Source organism: Psammomys obesus, unplaced genomic scaffold (genome assembly GCF_907164565.1).
Source record: "Psammomys obesus unplaced genomic scaffold, mPsaObe1.curated_primary_1811, whole genome shotgun sequence".
NCBI lineage: Eukaryota > Metazoa > Chordata > Mammalia > Rodentia > Muridae > Psammomys > Psammomys obesus.
In genome coordinates this window covers 824,088-849,809 of record NW_026596415.1, presented here as the reverse complement: position 1 = coordinate 849,809, position 25,722 = coordinate 824,088, and the positions used below count along the sequence as shown (strand labels likewise).

General features: G+C 41.7%; 1 protein-coding gene across 1 annotated transcript in view; it reads right to left on the bottom strand.

The window, feature by feature from the left end:
• The window catches only part of Parn (poly(A)-specific ribonuclease), a 149,666-nt gene extending 124,395 nt beyond the window's left edge, over positions 1-25,271 (bottom strand). The window contains exons 1-13 of the mRNA XM_055597779.1: positions 25,107-25,271; positions 24,645-24,722; positions 23,190-23,269; positions 22,098-22,165; positions 21,932-22,013; positions 16,783-16,843; positions 13,983-14,127; positions 12,403-12,468; positions 12,180-12,218; positions 11,303-11,345; positions 9,691-9,771; positions 8,194-8,250; positions 714-791 (exon numbers count right to left, since the gene is read on the bottom strand). Of these exons, the coding sequence (XP_055453754.1) occupies positions 714-791; positions 8,194-8,250; positions 9,691-9,771; positions 11,303-11,345; positions 12,180-12,218; positions 12,403-12,468; positions 13,983-14,127; positions 16,783-16,843; positions 21,932-22,013; positions 22,098-22,165; positions 23,190-23,269; positions 24,645-24,722; positions 25,107-25,125 (897 nt within the window). The 5' untranslated portion in view covers positions 25,126-25,271. The remainder of the gene's footprint in view (positions 1-713; positions 792-8,193; positions 8,251-9,690; positions 9,772-11,302; positions 11,346-12,179; positions 12,219-12,402; positions 12,469-13,982; positions 14,128-16,782; positions 16,844-21,931; positions 22,014-22,097; positions 22,166-23,189; positions 23,270-24,644; positions 24,723-25,106) is intronic.
• Between the last annotated feature and the right edge of the window lie 451 nt (positions 25,272-25,722).

Here is a 25,722-nt window from a genome sequence, read left to right as displayed (position 1 = left end):
AAGCCAGTGGAGGGCCAAAAACACATGTGATAATGATTCAGATGACCTGGCTCCAAGTACAGAAATACCACCAAGGTCCCCAGGGAGCCTCAGGGTGCTCAACAGTAGCACCACTTTCCTTCTCTCTCCTGAGCCTAATTTCCAAGTGCCTGCCCATACTCTGTGCAACAGTGAATGAGCAAACTCAAAAGCATCAATTGAAGAAATAATTAGTTAGCCTTGCTGTGGCCATAGCAGACAGCTATCAACCCCTTAAAACAGATCATTTACACATACTATCAAAACAGTATAGAAGAATTGGCTCAGCAGTTCAGAACACTTTGGAACTACCTTCCCAGGCCCTAGAACATCTAGAATGTCTGAGGGGCTGGAGAGATGGCTCAATGATTAACAGCATGTGCTACTCTTTCAGAAGAACCAGGACTCAACTCACAGCTCAGAACTTCCTGTCACTCTAGTCCTAGGGTCCCCTCTTCTGGAACTCCTTGAATACCAGGCATGCACATGGTACACGTACATGCAAGCAAAACACTTGTCACACACATAAAATAATAAAACAAATAAATCTTTAAAAAAGAAAAGAAGCTTCCAGGCAAGCACATCAGTCATTCACAGGAGCATGCCACATATAAAGAAACGAGGAATTGTAACCCAGACAGAAAGCACTGTCACAGCTGAAAGGCAGGGTAGGTTCCAACACTGGAGCTACTTACCGCAGGCAGAGGGCAGTAGAACTGATGAACTGTGTGCATGACATCCAAGAGCATATTGTGTCCGACAACCAGCTTCCCCTGGGAAAGACAGGTCAGGAAAGCAAAAGTTACATCTGAGCTTCAGAGTAAGGTGGGTGCTTCAGATTGGACAGTGCCAGCACAGCCAAGCTAGCGTGCCGCTCACTCGGTGACCCACACAGGCCTCATGCTCTTCCTAACGCAGCTCCAGTGCAGAAATTGTAAGTGTAACCCACTATGGCCACTCTTAATGATTTTTCCATTTTTCTTATTTTTAATAATCATGTCATTTTCAAGAATTTGATGTAGTTTTTGTTTGTGTTTTTTTTTTGTTTGTTTGTTTTTTTGACAAGTCTTGCTATACTGTCCAGGCTGCCCCCAAACGTCTGGGCTACAGCAATCCCCCTGCCTCAGCCTCCCTGAGAAGCTGGGACTATACAGCACACTGTGCCTAGCTGGAAGTAGTTTGACTGAAGCATTTTTAAACAGTAAAATCTGAAATCCTGAGAACTTTGACTTGTCAAAACGTTGTGAACAAAATTTCAAATATATACTTTTAAGACCTTTAAAACAACCTATGTATTTTCAAAGATTTACTTTAACCATGCTATAAAATATAAAAATTACTAATTCTTAATTTTATTAAACTCAACAAATTTTCTTTCCTACATCATCTGTGTCACAGTTCAATGCCATTCTCTTCTTTTTAAATTTGTTATTTATTTAAGTTTTTCAAGACAGGGTTTCTCTGTTTTAGCTCTGGTTATCCTAGAACTCACTCTGTAGACCAGGCTGGCCTCAGACTCAGAGATCTGCCTGCTTTTGCCTCCTGCGTGCTGGGATTAAAGATGTGTGCCACCACCTGTTATTATTGTCAGTCTATGTCTGTGCACATACCTGTGCCAGAGGTGGAAGGGGCAGGCACAGTGCCACAGCACCCCTGTGGAGGAGGTCAGGTCACAACTTCATGGGATAGGTTCCTTCCTTTCACCATTACATGGATTGGAGAAGTCAGACTCAGGTTGCCAGGCTTGCATGTCAAGTGCCTTTGCCCACCATGCCATCTTGCTGACCCTCATTGCTTTTCAATCATGGATAATAAATTACTCCACTTTAGTAGCTACTAAAAAATTTTATCAAATTTATAAAATAAAAAAGTTAGCTACTAAAATATAATGTCACCTTAGATTTCCTAGCCTTATGATTCCTTGGGTATGGGGAGATGTTGTTGCTGGTTTAGTTTTGGGGGCTGGGGGGCAGAGGGGTTGAGACGGGTCCTCATGTAGCCCAGGCTGGCATTGAATGCCTATGTAGCTGAGGATAACTTTTTTTTTTTTATGTTTAGAAGCATTTTTTTTAATTTTTATTTTACACTTTATTAACTTTGTATCCCCCCCCATGAGGATAACTTTTAACTCCTGATCCTTGTGCCTCTATTCCCCAAGTGCTAGGATTAGGCATGTGCCACCATATCCATCTTTGTTTTCAAAGATGCCTTTTTGTTTTTGTCATAATGGTGGGTTAAGATCGGTGTTTTCCTTTGTTTGACCCTACAAAGGGTCTCTCTCTGTAGCCTGGGCTGGGCAGGAACTCACTATGTAGCTCTAGCTAGATGACTCCATTTTTAACATGAAGCATTGTCTTGGTTAGGACTTCTATTGCAGTGATGAAACACTATACCAAAAAGCAAGTTGGGGAGAAAAGATTTATTTGGCTTATACTTCCACACTGCCGTTCATCAGCAAAGGAAGTCAGGACAAGAACTCTAGCAGGGCAGGAACTTAGAGGCAGGAGCTGATATAGAGGCCATGGAGGATGTTGATTACTGTTTGCTCCTCATGGCTTGCTCAGCCTGCCTTCTTACAGAACCCGGGACCACCAGCCCAGGGATGGCACCACCACAATGGACTGAGCCCTCCCCCACTGATCAGTAACTGAGAAAATGCCTTACAGCTGGATTTCACGAAGGCATTTCCTCAACTGAGGCTCCTTCCTCTCTGATGATTCTAGCTTGGGTCAACCTGACACAGAACCAGCTAGCACAAGCATCAAGTACTACAATGAAGCTTTTATAAAGTCCTAATGGTTCTCCATGAAACATGTCAAACTCAGAACTCAAATTAATTCTTTGACATAATAACTCTTATACAAAATATCCTAAATCTAACAAGCTGTGCTTTGGGAGTTGTTGTTGTTGTTTTGTTTTTGTTTGTTTGGGGGTTTTGTTTTTGTTTTTTGCAAGTGGGCTCAGTATCTGTCTAAGTCTTTAGTCCCAATGCAATGTTAAAATGCCAATTACTGTGGCAGATTCCAATCAAAATGCACGAGAAGCTGGAAAAAAAGACTTGGGAAAAGCATCTTGACTAGACACTATGAAGCCAAAGACTACAAGAGCTGCATAAAAGGCTGGAGTCTGGTCAGCACTACACTGCTCATGGGCTCAAGAAGCAACTCAACCAGTAAAGTGGTTGGCCACATGAACATGAGGACCTGAGTTTGGATCCCCAGAATAGTGGCACACAGTTCTACAATCCAAACACTGGGAAGGGATTGTTAGTCAGCCTAATCCATGAGGATCAAGATAAGTCAAGTGGATGGCAAGCAACTGAAGAAGAAAGATGCCAGATGTCAACAACTGTCTTGGTCAGTGTTCTATTGCTGTGAAGAGACACCATGACCACAGCAACTCTTCTTACAGGAAAGCATCTGAGACTTGCTTAGAGTTTCAGAGGGTTAGTCCATTATCATCACGGCAGGGAGCATGGTGGCATGTAAGGCGCTGGAGCTGTTGATTAGAACCACATCCTGATCTGAAGGCAGAGCTTGGCATGGGCTTTTGAAAGCCTAACCCCAGTGACACACTTCCTCTCACAAGGCCACACCTCCTAATCCTTTCAAATAGTGCTACTCTTACTCCCTTGTGACTAAGCACTGAAATCTATGAGCCTATGAGGACCATTCTCATTCAAACTACCATAGAGCTGTGTGTATATTCACACTGTCCAGTGACATTTAGAGCCAGAACAGCAAAGGAGGAACCGAAGGCTAGATCTTGGTTTCAAACTTCACTGCAGGGATGGACTAATAGTTAAGAGCACTTACTGCTCTTTCAGAGGACCTGTGTTTTGTTCCTAGCACCCATGCTGGGTGGCTCACAACCACCTGTGACCCCGCCTGAAAGGACATCTGAGGATGCTCTCTTCTATTTCTGCAGGCGCCCTCCTGTGAGTGGCATATAGACACAGATTTAACAAAAATGTTCCAGGCTAGGCGGTAGTAGTGCATGCCTTTAACCTCGAGTGAGGCTAGCCTGTTCTAGAAGTGGGCTCCAGAACAACAAGAACTACATACACAGGGAAACCCTTTCTTGAAAAACAAACAAACAAACAAAAAACCAATCAGGATGAATTTCCAAAAAAAAAAAAAAAAAAAGAAATTCGGATTTTGTAACTTTTGCATTGAAATAAAGTATTTAATTTCACTAGCAAAAAAAAAAAAAGAAAAGAAAAAGAAAAAGAAAGAAAGAAAGAAAAGAAAAAAAAAACCCAAACAAACAAAGCTCCATTCCCCAGGAACCAGAGCTCCTTAGAAGTCACTGTAAGGGGTTGGAGACATGGCTTAGTGATAAAGAACATGGTCTGCTCTTCCAGAGGTCTCAAGTTCAATCCTTAGCAACTACATGGTGGCTCACAACAAGCTATAATTTGATCTGATGCCCTCTTCTGGCTTGGAGGTGTAAATGCATATAGAGCACTCATATACATATAAATAAATAAATAAATCTTTAAAAAAGAAGAAGAGGGCTGGAGAGATGGCTCAGTGGTTAAGACCACTGTCTGTTCTTCCAAATGACCCGGTTAAATTCCCAGCACCCACATGGCGGCTCCAACTGTCTGTAATGCCAATTCTAAGGGACCTGACACCTTCATACTAACACACATAAAGTTTAAAAAAAAGTCACTGTTTCCAGAGTTAGCCGAGAGAAATACACCATGACACTAGGAGATGCTCCCAGCAAAGGGACAGGATGCTTACTCAAAGGGCTTAAGAGCTAAACAAAATAATCACCAATAAAAAGCATTCCAAACTGAGTAACAAAATTACTAGGTTATAGCCAGCCATGGTAGTGGGTGCCTGTAATCCTAGCACTTGAGAAGTTAAGTGAACAGGATGCAACACTCTAATAAGTCTCTGTCTCAAAAACAAACAAACAACAACAAAACTAGGTTGTTTGTTTTTTATTTTTGTGATTTGTTAACAAGCTTTGTACACTAGTCTCCCAACTCCGGATCTTCCTGCCTCTGCCTCTCAAGTGCTGAGATAACAGAAGCGCAACAGCACAGCCTGCTCCCCAAAGGTATTTACCAGCTCCAAAGGAAAAACAATAACTTCTCAGAGCAACAATCCAGCAGACAACACCTCAGCAATCCATGACTAAGGTCAACATCATAAATACCATTTCTGTAGTATTCTTGCCAAAACAGAGCATCCTAGTTCTAAACATGAAACAAGAAATCCCAGTTGGGGGACATTTAACAAAAACACTGAAAATTCATCAACACCATCAATTTGTAGAGACAAAGAAAAACTATCAAAGTCTATAAAAGCAAGGAGTGATAATAAGCAAATATAAGCAGTCCTGAACAGAATTGTGAAGAGACTTAGCTGAGAAGCCCCTGAAATTCAAATTACAGTTTTAGTTTACTTCCCTCATACTATACCAATGTACATGTCCTGCTCCAGTAGCCATGTAACAGCAATGCAGGATTAGGAACAGTTGTTCAAAGAAAGCATGGAAAGTCTACAGAATCCCTGAAACTTTTATATGAGTGTAAAATCAGAAGCTGAGGCTCCATCCCTGGAACCAACACATGGAAGGAGAGATGTGACTCAAGAAACTATCCTCTAGCCTCCACAGGCACAAGCATCCATGCACTCACGCACGCACACACACAGAGGCAGAGGCAGAGACAGAAAGAGAGGCTAGAGATATAGCTGAGTTAGCAGAGGTTTTGCCCAGTAACTGCAAGATCCTAAGGTTAAATCTCAGCAGCACAAAAATATTTATAGATATATGAAACTGACATTCATTAGCCTAAAAATAACACAGATCTACAGTGACTGGATAATGATTCAGTGTAATATAAATATTTAAGAGAGGTTGGAGGGCAGCTACAGAGATATCTCAGTGGTTAACAGTACATACTAAGCTGGATAAGTTCATCCCAGAACTTAGGGAGGCAGAGACAGGCAGATCTCTATGAGTTCAAAGCCAGCTGGTCTAGAGTGAGCCAGGACAGCCAGGGCTATACAGAGAAAACCTGTCTCAAAAAAAAAAAGTACATACTATTCTTTTTTTTAAATATATTTATTTTTTTTATATTAATCACAGGTTATTTACTTTGTATCCCAGCCGTAGCCCCCTCCCTCATTCCCTCCTTCATCTTCTCTCCGCCCCTTTCCAAGTCCACTAATAGGGAAGGACCTCCTCCCCTTCCATCTGACCCTAGCTTATCAGGTCTCTTCAGGACTGGCTGCAATGTCCTCTTCTGTGGCCTAGCAAGGCTGCTCCTCCCTCAGGGGGCATACTATTCTTGTAAGGAACTCAAATTCAGTTCCCAGTATCCACATCGGGAAGCTAAAAACCACCTATAAATCCAGCTCCAAGAGATCTGACATACTTTTCTGGACTCTATAAGCAGCTACACTCACAAGTCTACACAGACACATGCATACAAAACACCCATAAACATAAAAAACTGTTTAATTAAAAAAAAAATTAGAGAGTACTGGGTTCAACCCTCAATCCTACAGATAGATGGATGGATGGATAGATGGATGGATGGATGGATGGATGGGTGGATGGATGGGTAGGTGGATGAGTGCATGGATGGATCTACTGGCTTCATAAAGCTTATTGATACTGATAAAAAATTAAGCTGGGCAGTGGTGGCACTGGCCTTTTATCCCAGCACTTGGGAGGCAAAGACAGGCAGATCTGAGTTCAAAGCCAGCCTGATCTACAGAGTGAGCTCCAGGACAACCAGGACTAAACATAGAAATATTTTTTCAAAGAACAAAATTCAAAAAGAAATTAATATAAGAAATACCTTAATTTGTAAGATATGTAACTTTTTATTTTCCTATAGATCTATGGAAACATAGTTGGTTTTCTGTTGTTTGTTTGTTTGTTTGTTTGTTTTCTCTGTGTAGCCTTGGCTGCCCTGGACTCTTTTTGTAGACCAGGCTGGCCTTGAGCTCACAGGGATCTGCCTGCCTGTGCCTCTGCTGGGATTACAGGCATGCACCATAATACCTGGTGGAAACATAGTTTTATTTAGATCCCTTTATTAAACTGAGTGTTTTGGAGAGATCTTTGTCATTTTCCCAATTCTCAGATCTGCCCAGATACCCTAGGTATCCAAAGGTATTATTAATTCTTCTATATTTTTTCAGAGTATGCATAGTTAAGCAAATAGAAATGCACATCTCCTTGTGTACAAGGAGAACAAATGTGGATCAAGACTGAAGCTCCTTACTTCTCAGCATGCTGGCTAAATGTACCCACAGTGCCATGTGTGGCCAGAACCTGTTTTTTTCTGGGTACTTGCGACCTTAGCAGCAGCTGAAGAGACTCATCCCTTCTCCTCCTAGCCAGGATCACACAATTTTGTGTTCAGTACAGTTTAAATGTACTTCAGTAACAAGCCTTCCTCGAAGCTAATGAACTTTTTAGGAGGCACTGTCATTTGTGTTATCTTCAAAAGAGCACATAGTGTACCTCCACTCCACTGCCACGTTGACAGACAGACAGACAGAACTCTAAGAAGGTCTTAATGGTCAAGCATCTAAGGGACAAGACAACTCCTCCCCATACCCAGCTATCCAAGGCAAAGAAAGTCTTAGATCCAGGTGATGCACTATTCAACAAGGGCACCACCTGGTTTACCCATGAAAAAGGTGGGTGCCTTTCAGAGAGGACCAAGGAAAGATGTCAACCTTAGAATTCTCAAGCACATTTACACAATCAGCCAGCACAGCTTTAAAGCTTTTCTGTTACTAAAATTATTACAGATGTATTTCAGAATTTAACTACAGTCCTGTAGAGGAAGTCAACTTATCCTCTGGATTCCTCTACTTGCTCCTTGACTTCTGATTCTCATTTTCAGACTAATGAGTATTAGTTTCATACAGCTATCAAGATCAGAAGACAGGGTGATCCTCCACTGTATTTCTACAAGCAAGTCTTTCTGAAGACTGGTTTGGCTAAAATTCAGCAGTGAAAATATCTGACCTGGTGCACTGCACAGCAGCAGCCCATGTTACCAACTTCTTCCTCCAGATAAAGTAAACATTCCAAAAGTAACCAAGTGACCAATTTGCAATAGCAGTTAGACAGTTTGTTTTAAATATTGTATTTAGCCATTTCACTAGAAACAAAACCAAAATGTGGATGACTTACCGAATTAGCAATGGCATGGATGACTCTTGAAAAGCCCACAGCATCGTTCAGTTCCTCCTAAATAAAAGAACTAAATTAAAAACACTAGAGCTGGCAAGAGGGTTCAGTGGGTAAAGGCACTTGCCACAAAAGTCTCACAATCTGAGAACCCTGTAAAGGCTGAAGAAAAGAACCAACTAACTCCTCAAAGCTTTCCACTGACCTCCATGTGTGTGTCCTTGGACTCATGAGCCTCTCTCTCTCTCTCTCTCTCTCTCACACACACACACACACACACACTAATAGATAAGAAAGTTTTTTAAAAGGTATATATGTATATAGATATAGACATATAACCTACAAAGGCACATTGCATTCCTTATTTGAATAAACTAAAGCCTGAACCTCCCCCAGAATAAAACTTTACATCAAGTGGGATAGCTTTAGTGTCACAGGATTTGTAACACTAATCCCTAATTGCATATAAAATGAGTATCTAGGGACCTACAGAAAATACCTCCACAGTTAAGAGTGTTACTCCTCTTTCAGGGAACCCAGGTTCCATTCTAGCGCCCACAACCACCTGAAACTCCAGTTCCACAGGATATCACAGCCTTCTGATTTCCAAGGGGGTATGCACTCATGTACACATATGTACACACGTAGAAATACACACACATAAAAACAAAATATATTTTTTGATTTGGAGAAATGGCTCAGGGGTTAAGAGAACCTGCTGCTCTTCCAAAGGACCTGTGTTTGGTTCCCAGCACTCACATTAGGTAGCTCACAAATGCCTTTACCTGCAGCTTCAGGGGCTCCCATGCCCTCCTCTGGCCTCTGAAGACACCTGGGCAGATATGGCATTCACTCACAAAGACACACACAAAACACACACATGCACACAAATAAAAATAATAAAAGCAAATCTTTAAAAAATAGTATTAATCCTTAAAAAAAAAATAAAGATAAAATAATCTACATACTTTTCGGTTTTAGAAAGAATAAGCAAGTGTTAAATTACTCATTGTTCACCCAATTAATAGCTCTCAGAATTTAGCCATCACTTCATATATTGGCGCAGGATTATTGGTTTATTTTCATAGTCAGGATTACATGTAGCTCATGCTGGGCTTGAGCTCCTGACCATATGCCTCTACCTTCCAAGTCCAAGCACTGGGATGAGAGGCATGCACCACCATACCTAGCTGCAGGATGTGTTATTTCCAAGTCAATCAAGGTGACTTCCAACTACATAACAACTCCAGGTAGACAAGGGAGTGCATGGCTGTAATCCCAGCAATTGGGAATGCTGGGGAGAGAGAATCAGGAACTGCCGTCTAAAACCCTACTGGCCTTTAAAAAAAACAACACAAATCAAAATTAACTAACTTTAACTACCAATTATCTGCTGGCTAAACTGAATCCAATAACTGTATTCCAGAAATACATTGAAAGAAATTAATCCTATCTATACTTTCTTCTCTTACTCATAAGAAATAAAATGCACGTGCGTACCTGCTCCTTTGCATACTTCTCCTGCTCCCTTCTTTTGCGTTCCTCCTCATCCACTTTGCTGATAACTATGTGTCTCTCTTTCTAAAGACAAAGCAAACATGCAGTTTTATGGAAACATCTGGACCCCTTACCCTACAAAGTGCTGTGATTATAACTCTGAATGGTAACTCTGATGTATTAGGCTACATAGTGAGTTAAAGAGCAGCCTCAGCTACATAGTAAGACCATCTCAATGAGCTAAAAAGAAAATAACCAAAAGTTATAAGCCAAAGCATAGGCAAGCACAATGGGAACTATCCTGAAATGATGCCAAGCTGAGTGGGTATACAGCTTCCTCTGCAACTGCATGTCCACGACACTTACATTTTAAGAATACAAACTAACAAATGTCAGTTGAAATCAGCTACAGACTGTGCAAATAAGACTTTGTATAATGAGCACTTTGTATATGTCACTTTTGAAATTCTAAACAATTAGTTTTAAATAAGTAAAGCATCCACATCTTATGAACACGAGGAAAAAAACCTTGGATTACTAAAGTCTTCTTTTTCATAAACTATAGTTTATATGTATTAAGAACACTGCAAGGGACAGAGACATGGTTTGTCAGAGGCACCTAATGACAAACCTGAACTGACTCTCACAAGTTGTCCTCTGATCTCCACATACCCACATTCCCAACAAACACACCAACACATGCATACATGAGCTCAAGTGTGCGCGTGGGGGGGGGGGGGGGCACGTGCAGGGAAGCACAAATTTTAAGAGAAAAAGAGGGGCTGGAGAGATGGCTCAACAGTTAAGGGTACTAGCTGCTCTTCCAAAGGACCCAAGCTTTATTACCAGCTCCACACGGCAGCTAACAACTGTCTATAGCTCTAGTCCCAGGCAATACATTGCCCTTTTCTGGCTTCTGGGGACACTGTACACATATGGCACACAGACATACATACAAGCAAAACACACATTCACAAAAACAAAAAGAAGTCTTTAACTTAAAAAGAAAAAAGATTACAGATGGAAAAAAGTTCATTTCTACTTATCCACTAAATCATTTTTTTATTCGGTTGATTTGCTGTTGTTGTTTTGTTTGAGATAGGTTTCTCTACATAGCTAGCCTGGAACTCACAGAGATTTACTGGCTTCTGAGCACTGGGATTAAAGGCAAGTACCTTCAGGCCACTACTCCTGGCCTGAATTCTCATTAAAAAAAAAACTGTCAGTGGAATTGGGGAAATGGCTCAGTAATTAAGAGCACTGTCTGCTCTTGCAGAGGACCTGAATTCAATTCCCTAACCTTCATGGTGGCCCACAAACACCTGTAACTCCAATTTTTTTCGGACTTCCATGGGCATATGGTATACATACTACATACACATAAAATAAAATTTTTTAAATCTTCTAAATACTTTAAAATTTTTGAAAAATCTTAAAACCTGTAAGCAACATTAGCTTAAGAAAATCATCCTTAGCCCCACTATACAAATGAGGAAAATCAGGTTCAGAGAGGACAGGTGACAGCTCCTGGGAGCCAGGGCAAAGGCGAAAACCATCAACACCTCAGCAAATCACTGTGTTAGTTGACTGTGAGCACTGAAGAACTCTTAGTTACCTTGTCAGTCTCCAATGTCTCAACGTGAATGCCTTTGGGATACCTAAACAAAAGAAGGAAAAGTTCACATCAGGACACAACTCAATGACTATAAAAACCCAAAGAATTCAACAAGAAACCACATGGCTATACACTAAAAGTTTTACTAAAATGGGACACTCACCACTACAAATAAGCCTCCTTACAACACCTCAGCTGCTGTTTCCCTGCTTCTTCTCTCAAATGCATAGGAATGTTGTCAATTTTGTGTAAATGTTTTAGGGTTTTTTTTTTGTTTTTTGTCTTTTTGTTTTAGGGTTTTTGCACTTTCTAAAATGCTCAGCCTTTCATAATACACTGAAACCACAATGCCGCAGAAGCCATCTTGCTTCCTAATGCCTACTTTGTAAGTGAAGTGGTAAAAGTCTCTGTAGACTTCATAGGATGCACAAAGGGATGGGTAGGAGCTGCTAGGCTGCAGTTTGCCTGGGTGCTTACAGTCCAAAGAGGAGAGGGATGTTGGGAGCACACAGAGACAGATGTAAGGATTCTGACAAGCCAGGCTACAGCCCTACCCTGTCTTGTTTAAAAAGCATTACCTCCCAGCACTTGGGAGGCAGAGAAAAGAAGACCTCTGTGAATTCAAGGCCAGCCTGGTCTATGAAGCAACTTCCAAAACAACCAAGACTACACAGAGAAACCCTGTCTTGAAAAACGAACAAAACAAAGAACTAACAGACTAGGGACAGGGACGTGATAGGGTCAAATCACCCATAACTGAAAATTTCAAAAGAGCAATAGGTCCAAAGATTATACTTTGTTTATTAAACCCTGTCCTTGAGAACACTCTCATATCTAATTCAAATTCTACTTCTAATTCTAATTTAATTCTACTTACTTCCAACTCAAAGTCTGGTAAATAAGTTTTCTTTGGAACCTAGAAAACAAAAGAAAAGGAATTCACTTGGACTATTAAGAGTGAACACTAAGTGATCAATCAGTGGTTGGGAAAGATCTAGTTAAGAGTTAATCTAGAGCCCTCATTAGAACAGACAACTATGGACAATACACACAGGCATTTCTGAGGTAGAAAGACAAGTCACTTGCAGCAAAAAACTAACCCAGTACATGGCTCTAGATCCAGGCTCTTCTTTTCTTCGCTTTGTAGGAAATCCTCTATCTTCTCTCTGAGGAAGAGTCAGACAATGACCATCAGTGCCTTGAAGAATGAAGTCATCAGAACAATGATTGTCTCAAAACAGCCAGCAATAGTAACATTTAAAAGCAATGTAAATAAGGGCTGGGGTCGGGGGCAGTGGCAGAGCAGCTGTCTAATATTGAACAAAGGCCTGACTTCCATCTCTAGAACACACTCACACCCATACGCACAGACACACAGACACACAATCTAGTTTTTTTACTTTTTTTTTTTTAGACAGTCTCACATATCTCAGACTTGCTGTGTATTATTTTATTTAATAAATTTTATTTTATGTGTGTGTAGATAGCTTGACCTTCTGATCCTCCTGCTTCCACCTCCCAACTGCTGAGTGCCAGGAGTGCTGTGAACCATTATACCAAATTCATGCAGTACCAGGGACCAAACCCTAGGCTTTGTGTATTATAGGCAAGCATTCTACCAACTAAGCTACCTTCTCAGCCCCATGAACATATTTCTTATGCTTACAGGTCATCTTTCCACACATTCTGTGCAAATCAAAAAGATAATCACAGCCAAAGAAAATGGGTATATTTTGACATAAGCTTTATATGAAATTATTGGTTTCTAGCAAACTTGTAACAATTTCTCAAACAATTCATCAATTTTAGAGCTGCAGAGATTAGCTAAGAGTCATAACCATGAGGGTGATTGCAGATCCTAGTACCAACACAAGTCTGCATGGCTTAACATACAGCCATGACCCCAGTGCTGGGGCGAGCAGTACAGATGCAGAAAGAGCATTAACTGCCAGCCAAGCCAAAATATTCAAGCTCCAGGCTCAATGAGAAATCTTGCCTCAAAGTAATAAAGCAAAGAGAGATGCAAGATACCCAACCCCCTCCTCTAACCTCCTCATGCACGCACCCATACATATGTGTATGTATATACCGCTTATACATGCACAAAACTGTAAGTACATTAGGAATTCATCAATACTAGTAATAGCATTTTTGACTCTTCTAATAAGCTATTAAACTGGGAGCATATATACAAGACTAGATACTACTCCTAGTGGATATCTGCTTGTCAGAATCTTCACTGCGAGAAACAAGTATATAATGGAGCAACATTCTGGGAAGGTTTGCTCCAGGCAGCTCTGCACACATGCTAAGACCCTCCCAGTAGCATGGGACAGGTCCAAATATGATACAACTTATAGTTATTGTCCAGATTTAGATATGCCACAATTAAAGCCTGCAACTCACATTTACACCTGTGTGAATACCTTTGAATTTGAAGTACAAGTTGGTATGAAAGAAAGAAATCCTGCCACAATCAAATAATGCCTCTCACATCAACTTGTTTATACCTGTGCATGTAAAACACAAGTAGATGTGTGAGACCGACATTCTTCAGTAGGCCACAGTTAAAGCCTGCCTCTCATATCATACCTGCTTAGGCACCCTGCACGTACTACCCCAGGTAAGACAGCCCCCAGTCTGTGCCCAGTGCACTGATGATGTCCTTTTAGGAACTTACATTACTTGATCAATAAACTTCCTCTGATCCTCCGGAATTGTCACAGGACATTTTGCCTGAGCTCCTGCCCCATTGGCCTGAGAACGTTTTTCATCAAATTGCTCTCTCAGCTGTCTTTCTTCTTCCTGATTCAGATATGGAATTCCTACACATAATTTTTAAAGGAATAAATTAAAAGAAATAACAATTTCACACACAACATTCTTTTTCAAATTTTACTTTTACTTATATGTACATGTATGTGTCTTGTGTACAAGTGCCTGCAGAGATCAGAAGAGGGCGCTAGATCCCTTGAACTGGAATAACAGGCAACAGTGAGTCACCAGATGTGGATGGTGAGAATTCAACTCCAGCCCTCTGGAAGAGCAGCAACCTCTCAACTTCTGAGCCATGTGTCCAGCCCTTACACAAAATTATTTTTGTTTGTTTGTTTTTGTCTTTTGAGACAGGGTCCCACTCTGTAGGTCTGATTGTTTTGGAACTCACTGTGTAGACAAGGCTGTCCTCAAATTCAGAGATCTGCCTGCCTATGTTTCCCAAGTGACAGGATTAAAGGCATGTATCATTTCACCTGGTTATATACAAAACTTTTTTGGTTGGGTGGTTTTTGGGTTTTGTTTGTTTGTTTGTTTGTTTTTAAAGATTTATTTATTATGTATACACTGTTCTGCCTGGACACCAGATCTCATTATAGATGGTCATGGGCCACCATGTGGGTGCTGGGAATTGAACTTAGGACCTCTGGAAGCACAGCTTAACCTCTGAGCCATCTCTCCAGCCCCGGTTTTTTGTTTTCAAGACAGAGTTTCTCTGTGTAGCCTTGGCTGTCCAGGACTCACTTTGTAGACCAGGCTGGCCTTGAACTCAGAGATCCACCTGCCTCTGCCTCCCTGAGCGCTTTTAGCTAACAAAAAATCTATCATACACATAAGACACAGACCATATTTTAACTATATTGAAAAAAACACAATAGAGAAGGTAAGTGATCATGAAATACGCTTACTCATGCATTCAGTCACTCTTTCAATAACTATGGCACTGATGCTGTGTTGAGCATTTATGAATGTGAACAGGAAGGAATAAACAGAGCAAAAGGACCTTCTGATCAGATGGGCAGAAAAGACCACTGTGAGAGCAAACCCAAGCAAGTAGGGAAGATATGCAGAGCCAGGGAGGAAACTCTCTGGGAGGGAAAACATAAAAGAATCCTATGGATGCTATAGTTAATTGACAAGAAAAGCAATCAAGTTAGTATGACTGCCTCAAAAAATGCACAAAACTGGGCATTTCTGATCATCTTGGTAGATGTTGAGGTCACCCTGACCAAAGAGAAGGGCTGGATGCCAAGCAGCAATGCCAAGCAGAGCTCAAGCTTCTGGAAAATGCCTGGAAGTCACAGAGCCTGTGACAGCCCCAAGAAGAACTCCACACAGGAGAGTTATTCCAGATCTTCTGTTTTTGAGGCCTCTTGCTATAAAGCCAAGGCTGGTACTGAACTGGGTAGCTTCCCAACTACTGGAATTACAGGCAGCCACAATCATGTCTAATCCCTAAATATTCTTTTTCTTCCTTTTTCTTCCTTTTCTTTCTTTCTTTCTTTTTTTTTTTTTGTTTGTTTGTTTGTTTGTTTTTTGTTTTTGCAATACTAAGGATGAGACCTGGTCTCACATACGATAGCAAGTGTTCTCCCACTGATTTAACAATCCCTACCACCTTCACTCTCAAACATAAGGGAAAGAAAAATCATTCTACTATGTCCTACTACCCAATACTCCAGTACCACCATTCTACAAACAGTCAACAGTTACTGCCCTGAGAAAGGGTCTCATGCTGTGCAGTGAGGACAGGACAGGACGAAACCATGTCCTTCCTTAGCATGCTGTCTAGTCCCATATCCCCATAGATGAGCAATTACAATTACGCCATCTATACAGACCACGTCTCCTCTGTGAGACCCCTCTCTTTAATTTTAAGACATACAGTAATGGGTAAGGGAGTACTGTGACCCAAAGATCAGAATACAGTGTTAAATATTACATGAACCTGTCACACTGACAGAAACTGGAAAATGTTCCCACATTTGGACACAGAAGTGACTAAATCCTACACAGGTAGAACAAACTAGCCTTAATCAAGTCAGAGTTTAAGATGCTTCATTACCACCCAATGAAATACTATCTCCTCTCCTGCTCAGCTCAGAATCAATGAAATAGAGGGCGGCACTGAAGCAGTTCAGAGCATTTGCTGCTCTTGCAGACGACCTGGGTTCAATTCCCAGAAGCCACATCAGACAGCTCACAACCACCTCTACCTCCAGCTGCAGAGTATCCAACATCCTCTTCTGAGCTCTGTAGGTGCTCACATGCAACTGGCACACACAGACATAACACATAAATGCAAAATGACTTTAATACATAAATGCAAAAATGTTTTCAATAAAAAATTAAAATAGAGGTTCAGAGACATAGCCCAGTCAGTGAAATGCCCGCAGTAAAGGCATGAGGAGTGGAGTTTGGAGTCCAAGCACCCGCTGACAAGCTGGATGAGCTTGTCATCTGCTACATCAGTGCCACGCAGGAAACCTATCACTGTCTCAAAACAGGGAAAAAAAAAAATTAAGGTCACCCTTGTAACTACATAGCAAATCTGAGACCAGCCTGCTCTACATATTAAATTGTAAATTAATAAAATAAAGTCTTTAAAAAAAAAAAAAAGGTAATTCTCAAGCAAAATGAGATTTACTTCTGAAGGATTCCAAAGGTTTATCAATCACAAAGCTAAGTGAAATAGACAGTCTTACCACTGCAAAACACTTTATTAAAGTCAAATCCTTGGCTCGCTAGGAAGTCAATGCTGGAGCTCTGAAACAGACAACACACATGTCAGTGAGACTTGAGTTAAGTGTCAGGATAGCAGAGAAATAACCATGACAAACTACCAAGAAAGCAGCAGACCAAACATCAGAAGACAGGATCTTTAGCCATAGCTGCCACGATGATTCTTTTACTTAAAACACCATGGCTCTTCCCCTTAGTAGCTTTATAAAACACTCTTCGTTTTATAATATTTGTTAAAAATCCACTGAGTGGACAGATAATTCCGCAGTAGCAGGAGGCTCCTGCTCTCTTGCTACTATACTGACTATGAGGATGTAAACAGAAGTAAAGTACATTCATAAAAGCTCTAAGGCTGAAGCTATGTAAGCCATTATCTACAAAAAACAATACAGAAGGCCCATATTTTACCATTAGTCGTAGTGTGTGTGTGTGTGTGTGTGTGTGTGTGTGTGTGTGTGTGTGTGTGTCGAAGATGGTGGTGCTGGGATGACATGCACACATAGAGGTCAGAGGACAACCTGTAGAGTTGATTCTCTCCTCCCACTTTTAGGTGAGTTCCAGGGATTGAATTCAGAGCAAGCACTTTTACCCCTTCAGCCATTTTACCAGCCCTGAAGGCCCAAAATCAAATTGGATAGTTTTCTTTTGTCTCATATTGGTTTGTGTTTTTGTTTTTGTTTTTGTTTGTGTTTGTTTGTTTGTTTGTTTGTTTTGAGACATAGCCTCATATATCTCAGGCTAGCTAGAATTCACTTAGGTAACTGAAAATGACCTTGAACTTCCTAATCCTCCTGCTTCCTGAGAGCTGAAACTACAGCTATGTACAACCATTCCCAGTCTACAGGTACTGTGGATGGACTCCAAAGCTTCATTTATTCTAGGTGAGCACTCTACCAAATGAGCTACAATTCCAATTCTAAATGTTCTTTCTCTGTGGGTTCTTGGTTTTATTTCTGAGAAGTGGGTGCTGGAGTGGGTTGCATACATGCCATGAAAGTGCTCTACCATGAAGCTGTAGCCTCAGCATTTTGCTTTTGTGGTTTGTTTTCAGACAGAGTCTTCCTGAGTTGTCCAAGACAGCTTTGAACTCACTCTGTAGCCCGTGGATGGCTTGAGCTCTTGTTCCTAACTGCCTCAGCATCCTAAGTAGCTGGGATGACAGGCCTGTGCCACAAGACCTGGCCAGTTGAATTTTTTTGTTGGTGGTGGTGGTGGGTTTTTTGTTTGTTTGTTATTTTTCAAGACAGGGTTTCTCTGTGTAGCCTTTGCTGTCCCATACTTGCTTTGTAGATGAGGCTGGCTTCAAGCTCAAGGTCTGCCTACCTCTATTTCGCAAGTATTGGGATTACAGGTGTGCCCAACTACGCCTGGCCAGTTGGATGTTCTTAATGTTCAAGATCCAGAGAACAAAACCCCTAACTAAGCAAATTTGACTAAGCCAATGTATCCTGCACCTAGAAGAAGCTGGATTATGCAAGTAGATTTATTAAAGCTGAGTAAATAATTTTAGAGATTGTATATAAGTTTAGCCAAATCATGAAGCCCTCCCTTCCTCAAAACAATGAAAGAGGAAAACAATACTGCAGCTGCTGTGATTTCCTCTGTTTTCCTAAAGTCTTATATATTCATGTAAACACTCCACTTCTGCAGACAGACTTAGAGAGACCTGGATAGGCAGTTTGTCTACCAAGTGCCAAACCAAGGCTGCTTGAACTTTTTCCACTAGAAACCCCTTCTCACCCAAGGAATTTCATACAACTCCAGGCATAGGCATATAAAATAGGTAGACAAATCAACCACTTACTGGTAAATAAATCACAATGACATTTATTCTAGAAATATGCACACAATTATTTTACCATTTATTAAGGAGAAAGGCAGATTTGTGACACACATCTAGCAAGAAAAGGAAAAGTTCAAGGTCATTCCTGGCTATGTAGTAATTTTGAAGTCAGCCAGGTCAATACGGGACCAAGTCTCAGAAAACACATAGAGGAAAAGAAGGTGGAGGATGGAGGAAAAGAAAACAAAAAGCATTAAACTGTCGTTGTTTCTCTCTGCCACACAATCCTGGGCTCTATAACATTCTGCAGCCTACTCCTCTATATCTTAACTAGCAGCTCAGTGTTAGGTATATTTCAAGGAAACAGTAAGTTGTTTTGCCTTCAGGTACCATATGATTTAAGGGTGGAAACTCTTTTTTGTTTTGTTTTATTTTTCAAGACAGGGCTTCTCTGTGTAGCCTTGGCTGTCCTAGACTCGCTTTGTAGAACAGGCTGAACTCACAGAGATTCACCTGCCTCTACCTTCTGAGTGCTGGGATTACAAGCACACACCACTGTGCCCAGCAAGGGTGGGAACTCTTTCAGAGGGATTGTGACATAATTTAAATCTATTCAGAATCTAGCACCTAACTCCTTCGTAAAATGCTACTCTACAGATGTGTGTGTATATGTGTGTGTGTGGAACACAATTGTGCAGTATGTGGAAAATGGTATACGTGCCTATGCATGTCTCTTATCTTCGTATCATTCTCTACTTTGCTGTGTGTATATAAAAACCTCACTGTATGTGCTGTATACACGTGTACACAGGTGCACTCAACTCACCCATACAGCCATGTGTGGAGGCCTGAAGTCAACAATGAGTATTTTCCTCCACCTTAATTTTTGAGACATGATCTCTCGTTGAATCCTTACCAGCAAGCACATCCACTAAAAGCCCACCTGTCTCAACATGCAGCCCTGTGATTACAGATTATGGCTGGCATGCCTGATTTTCCATTGGTTCTAAGGATCAGAATTGAGATCCCCCACTCAGCCATCTCCCCAGAGCCTGTACTATACACTTTTAAATAAAACAAGCAAACAACAATGACCCCCCCCCCAAAAAAAAATCTTTAGGGCCAGAGCAGTAGCTTGGTTTATAAAGTGTTTACCTATCATGAATGAGATCCTAGAATTACAGGTATGTGCCATTATGCCTGGCCATCTAAATCAGGTTATTTGTTCTGTTTTGTTATGTTTTGTTTTAGAGACAGGGTCTCACTATGCAGCTCTGGCTGGCCCAAAACTCCCCATTTAGACCAGGCTGACTTCAAACTCTGAGATCTATCTGTCTTTGCCTCAAAGTGCTAGTATTATTGTGCTGGGATTAAAGGCTAGTGCCACCACATCCAACTAGTCCTCTGTTCTTAACAAACATTCAACCCTAAGTATTCTGTAATAAAAATAGAAAACAGGAAAAAGTAAAGAAACAGACCCACTCTACAGGGCTAAAGACACTCGGCTGGTGGAGTGTCTTTAGCATGCATGGCCCTGGGGACACATCTCTAGCACTACATAAAACCAGGTGCAATGGTTCACAACCACAACACCAGCACTTGGGAAGCAGACAGAGGCAGGAGAACCAGAAGTTCACAACCACCCTCATCTGTACAACTAGATGAGGCCTGCCTAGGCCAGGTGCCCTTGTTTCAAACACACATTCACCTTGTCCATAGATTTACAAGCTCACATCAAGGCTAAACCTTCCTCTGCCTGTTCCTTTGCCTTCCAGACTAAAGCCCAGAAATTGGGTCAGGGAGATGGCTCAGTAGGTCTGATTAACAAGTCTAAAGCCCTGAGTTCAATCCCTAGGACGTATGTGGCAGAAAAAGAATAGACCCCCACAGGTCAGGTTGTCCTCTGGCCTACAGGAGTGCAGTAGAGTAAGCATGAGTGCACCCATATGCATGTACAGAAGTCCATACATGAGCTGGCCTCAAAATTTGCTGTGTAGCCAAGGATGACCCTGAACTTCTGATCAGCCTTCCCTACCTCCCTAGTTCTGGGATTATGGGTATATAGCACCATACTCAGTTTATGCAAATACCGGGAGTCAAATCCAGGGATTTGTGCACACCAGGGAAGCATTCTACCTACTAAGCTATATTCCCAGACCTTATCTTTTGTTACTTTAGAAAGTGCTCAGGAGTCTATCCTCTGTATTTCCACAGCTGCAGTACCACTTTCATGGCAAAAATAGGAAAAGATTAAGATGAACTCACATTACTATAGAGAGAGAAGCTAGAATGCAGGCTTACAGGGGAGAAGCAGCGGACCCTCTCCTTCTATTGTACACTCACATGTTCACTTTCCTTATCCGTGACAACAAATAACCAAGACTTTATGGATGCAGTGTCTGCCGAACCAGCTACCACAAGAGTCCAGGGAAAGTTTCCCTGAATCTCTGCGCTCTCCTTTCCTTGAAAGGAAAATGTAGTCTTTTCCACCTTGTTTCCTAACTGGTGAGTTATGAGAAAGTACCCACGCTTAAGTTTGACTCTTAGCTGGGTGGTGGGCAGTGGTGGTACACACCTTTAATCCTAGCACTGGAAGGTAGGGGCAGGTGGAGTTATGGGAGTTGGAGGTCAGCCTGATTTACAGAGTTCCAGTACAGGATTACATAGAGAAGCCCTGTCTCAAAAAAAAAGTTTGACTCTTTCAGAAACTAAAATTCCACCCTAAGGAAAGAACAAAGACAATGACATAAGGAGAAGTGGGTCCTGATATAGGACTCAACCCAGAGAAAGACAGAAGTTCCAAATAAGCACCACTACAATGTTATGTTCCCCAACTCAGCTTCATAAATATTAAAGTTCACGATCTAATTTCCATCTACCTATCTTTATAGCCTACTTCTTATAATATTCTGAAATAAAAAGATAACAATGTCATTAATTTAAAAACCTAAAAATGAAGGTCAGAGAAGTGAGATAATTTACACAAAGCTTAAATCTTGTTATTTGGTTTTGTTTTGTTTTGTTTGGGGGGGGATTGTTTTCTGTTTTGAGACAGGGTCTCATATAGTCAGACTGCCCTCAAATTCACTGTGTTGCCAAGGGTGATTCTTAATTCATGATTCTTATACCTCCCTCCCAAGGCTGAATCACAGGAATATGCCATTATATGGTGCTGAGATGGAACACAGGGTATCATTCATGCTGGGCTAGCATTCTACTAACTGACCCACAGCTCCAGCCTCAACACCTAAATCTAAAAACAATTCTACATTTCCACTCCACCCCAAGAACAATTCACAAAAGGAAAAATGTGCAGTTCCACTACTAACCTGGCAAACAAACTTGACATCAGGTGAGGACCTACTGAAAGGCTTGGGGAAAACATAGAAGTTAAATGACTTCGTTACATGCCTGGGAAAATAAGAGAAAAGAACACTTAGAGAGTGGCATCAGGAGATAACCCAGGGATTCCTACCACCTATTAAGAAAACGTACTTGGAATCTGTGTGGTCATACTTAAAAGCACAAAGGCCAAATTGAAACAGCAAAAAGTCCATGGAATGCTGGAAAAGGGAAATAAAACATCAGTCACAAGAGAGCCACATGTCTGAAGTGAGCAAATGTTCTCAATCTGAGCTTTCTGAACCACTCAGCATAACTTCAGCTGAATACTTCTGACTAGAACAGACTAAGGAGACATAACAGGAAATGTATCCACTTATACACAGTTCTTAATTCTGTTCCCAATTAAGGGCCCATCTATCACCCCCAGGGGATATTATCAGGCCTATTTCCAAATTACTACAGCATCCACTGAAGGGTCTCTAGCCAGCTCAAGCATGGCAAACATGAGTCTGGCAGGCCCTGCCCTCCTCCCCCATTCCCTCTGCCTTGCTAAAAACCATTAGATTACATCCTAAAGCTAGCCCCCAAGGTCTATTCCCTTATTTGGCCACCTCTTCCTCTTGGTGCTGACTACCAAGGTCCAACTATCAAAGAATTGAAGTCCAGCAATCAAAAGCCAAAGGCTCGCCAAATTAACATGCCCAAATAAAACTAAACACCTCATCTTAACATGGGGTTTCCCCTTTTATCTTTATAAACTGCCATTTGCCTATGGGCCATGTCCATCTGCTCTCTATCCAGAGGCAGTGCTTGGTCCCTCCAGGACAAATATCCCTGTTCCCTCTCCCTTTTGCCCTTCCTCTTTTTCCTCACCCTCTATCTCCTGTCTTTATCTCGTATTCCCTGTCCTTTTCTCCTCTGGGGCAAAATAAATCTCCCTTGTACTGAGAACTTGGTGGTTAGGAGTGAGCGAGTCCTAAGCCAGTACTGATTCTTTCAACTACATCATATCTATTTCCTACATATCAAATTAATATTAAAAAGATAGCCCTTCCCCAGAATGTTTTCAGCTAACAATAATTTTTGCTGTTTTTAATAAATCACTAAAATGTTACTTTGTGGCTGGATTTGAGATGTACCTCACTTAGAGAGCACGCAAAGGTAAACTTCATGATTCCACCTCTCTATAATTCAACAGCAGAAGGATCCACATGACAAAGACTTTTGAACATGTCCACTTGCCTTTTTAAGCTTCCGATATCTCTCTTCTGGGGTGTCAAAACCACTTGTTAATGCTGTGACTGAGGGTCCATCGCTGATTCCTAGATCATAAAACATAAGGATTGGGCTCATTAATAAATGCTAGTATTAAACTGTCAAATACTACAGTGTCAATCTCCATTCAGTATATATTCATATTCCTATTACTTAAAATTAATTCAAAGTGTCTACATCACATTCTTTCAAAATTAATATTAATTTGTGCTGTGAGTATAGTTCACTGGTGGAAGTGTTTGCTTGCCTTGCACCTGGGCAGGCCTAGGTTGGATTCCTACATTCACAGAAAAATAATAGTTAGGAGCTGGAAATATGGCTCAATCAGTAATCAGCTTGCAGAATCCATGCAAACAGCTGCAGGACTGAGGAGGCAGAGATAATTGGCTCTCTGGGCCACATTGGCCAACCAGTCAATCTGGTTGAATCAGTGGATTCCAGGTTCAGTGAGAAGCACTGTCTCAAAAAACAGAGTCGAGTTTGATTGAGGAAAGCATTCAGTGTTGAACTCTAGCCTCCATTCATGCACATGTGTGTGTACACTTACACACCACACAAACACACATACATGCACACATGTATCTACTGAGCTAAGCAATAAAGATTTCCACTAAAGTATCAACTAATATCCTTATTTGCCATCTAAGTACAGCCCTGGTCAGTCACAAAATACTATAAGTTTTCACTTACATTATGTGTCTAGAGTGGTCACAATCAAAGACAAAAGATGGCTGACAGAGGCTAAAGAAGGTCATGGAATAATTCCATGAGTAATTTATCTGTTTAAGATAAAAAGCATTCCAGAAATGGATGGTACTGGCTGCATAGCAACAACTCTGTAATTAATGGCACCAAATTGCAAAACTACTTAAAAACAACTGAAATTGGACTGGGGAAATGACTCAAAGGGTAAAGTGCTTGTCATGCAAACAAGAAGACCTGAATTTGGTCCTCCACGCGGGGCACAGCAACACACACCTGTAACCCAGATAGATTCTAACTGAAATGGCTAGCTCTAGGTAAAACAAGAGACTGTTGAAAATTTATTTTGAACGCAATAAAACTTATTTTAAGATAAGATGGAGAGGAAGAGGAAGATAACTCAAATCAACCTCTGGCCTCCACTTACACACAGACATGCTCACAATACACACTACACATACAATTTTGAAATGATAAACTTGGTTAGGTGTATTTGAACACACAAAAAAAGCCTCAACCTAAACCCATGTTTTTTAACCAAATACACCGAAATCTTAAGCAGCAGCAAAACCCACCATAATCTCTATCCACAAATCTCACAGACAGACCAATCACAAACCCACCACATCTCTCCCCGGCTTTTACTAACCAGCAGGGTTACAATTCGGAAGTGAAGGAGCTATACAAGCTATAAGCCTGGAGCTTTCAAGGGAGTGATACCTGAAAACTCCCCGTCGATGGCGAAGAAATCAGCCTCCTCTATGGCCTGATACACTTTATGAAGATTAACCTTAAAATCTGCAAGAAACCAAGAAAGGGCTCAGAACAGGTGGTCTGCCCTTCCTGCCCACCAAGTAAAGGGAGATGGGGGAAGGGTCCAGAGGAGCGCGGGGCGGAGAACAAGTCCCTAAGGATCCTCCAGGGGTGGCCTGACATTAGAGTCAAGCCCCGAAGTAGGCATGACTGAAAAGGAATAGGCGCAAGCAGGTCAGCGGGGAAGAGAAAGGCAAGGGTCCCAAGGATGTCCGTTTCATTGAACAAGTCCCTCCAGCAGCACCGGCTTCAGAAGATGTAAAGCCCAGCCCTGGGTGCCCCAGGCCCCACCAAGCACACGAGGTCTGGGCCCAGCACGCTGGGTGGACTTGGGGAAAAGGGGAGCAGGAATGCACGGCAGACACGCACTGCTCCGGATTATCTCCATCCTGCGGCGCAGACGGAACCTGGCCCCGTCTTGGCCTACGACCGTCCACGCGCAGAGTTCTGCAGCAAATAGCAGCGACCCAGTGTCGGAGGCAGCCACGGAACAGACTACGGTGGACACTTCCGGAAACAGCGCCACCGCTGCGCCTGCGTCAGAGCTGCGTCACGACAGGGGCGGGGCCGAGGTTGAGGCCCTCCAGGCTAGCAAGCAGTGGCCCTAATGAAGGTGAATTATGTTGGTTGGAGATTCTTGTTGATCCCTCACCAAAGCCTTTTGATGGACTGATGAATAATAGATGATCTTATTAAGCTCGTTGAGTAAATCTAATTTGGTCTTCCGGAAAATCTCGCAAGAAGTTGATTATAACATTTTGTTTTGTTTTTATTGTTTTTTGGAACAGGGTTTCTCTGTTTCTCTGTGTAGCCTTGGCTGTCCTGGACTTACTTTGTAGACCAGGCTGGCCTCGAACTCACAAAGATCCTCCTGCCTCTGCCTCCCAGAGTGCTGGGATTCCAGGCATGTATCACCGGGTCCGGTTTTGTTTTCAAACTTAGCTCTATTCATGAAGTAACTTGGTAATGCAGCCAGCCAATCTTC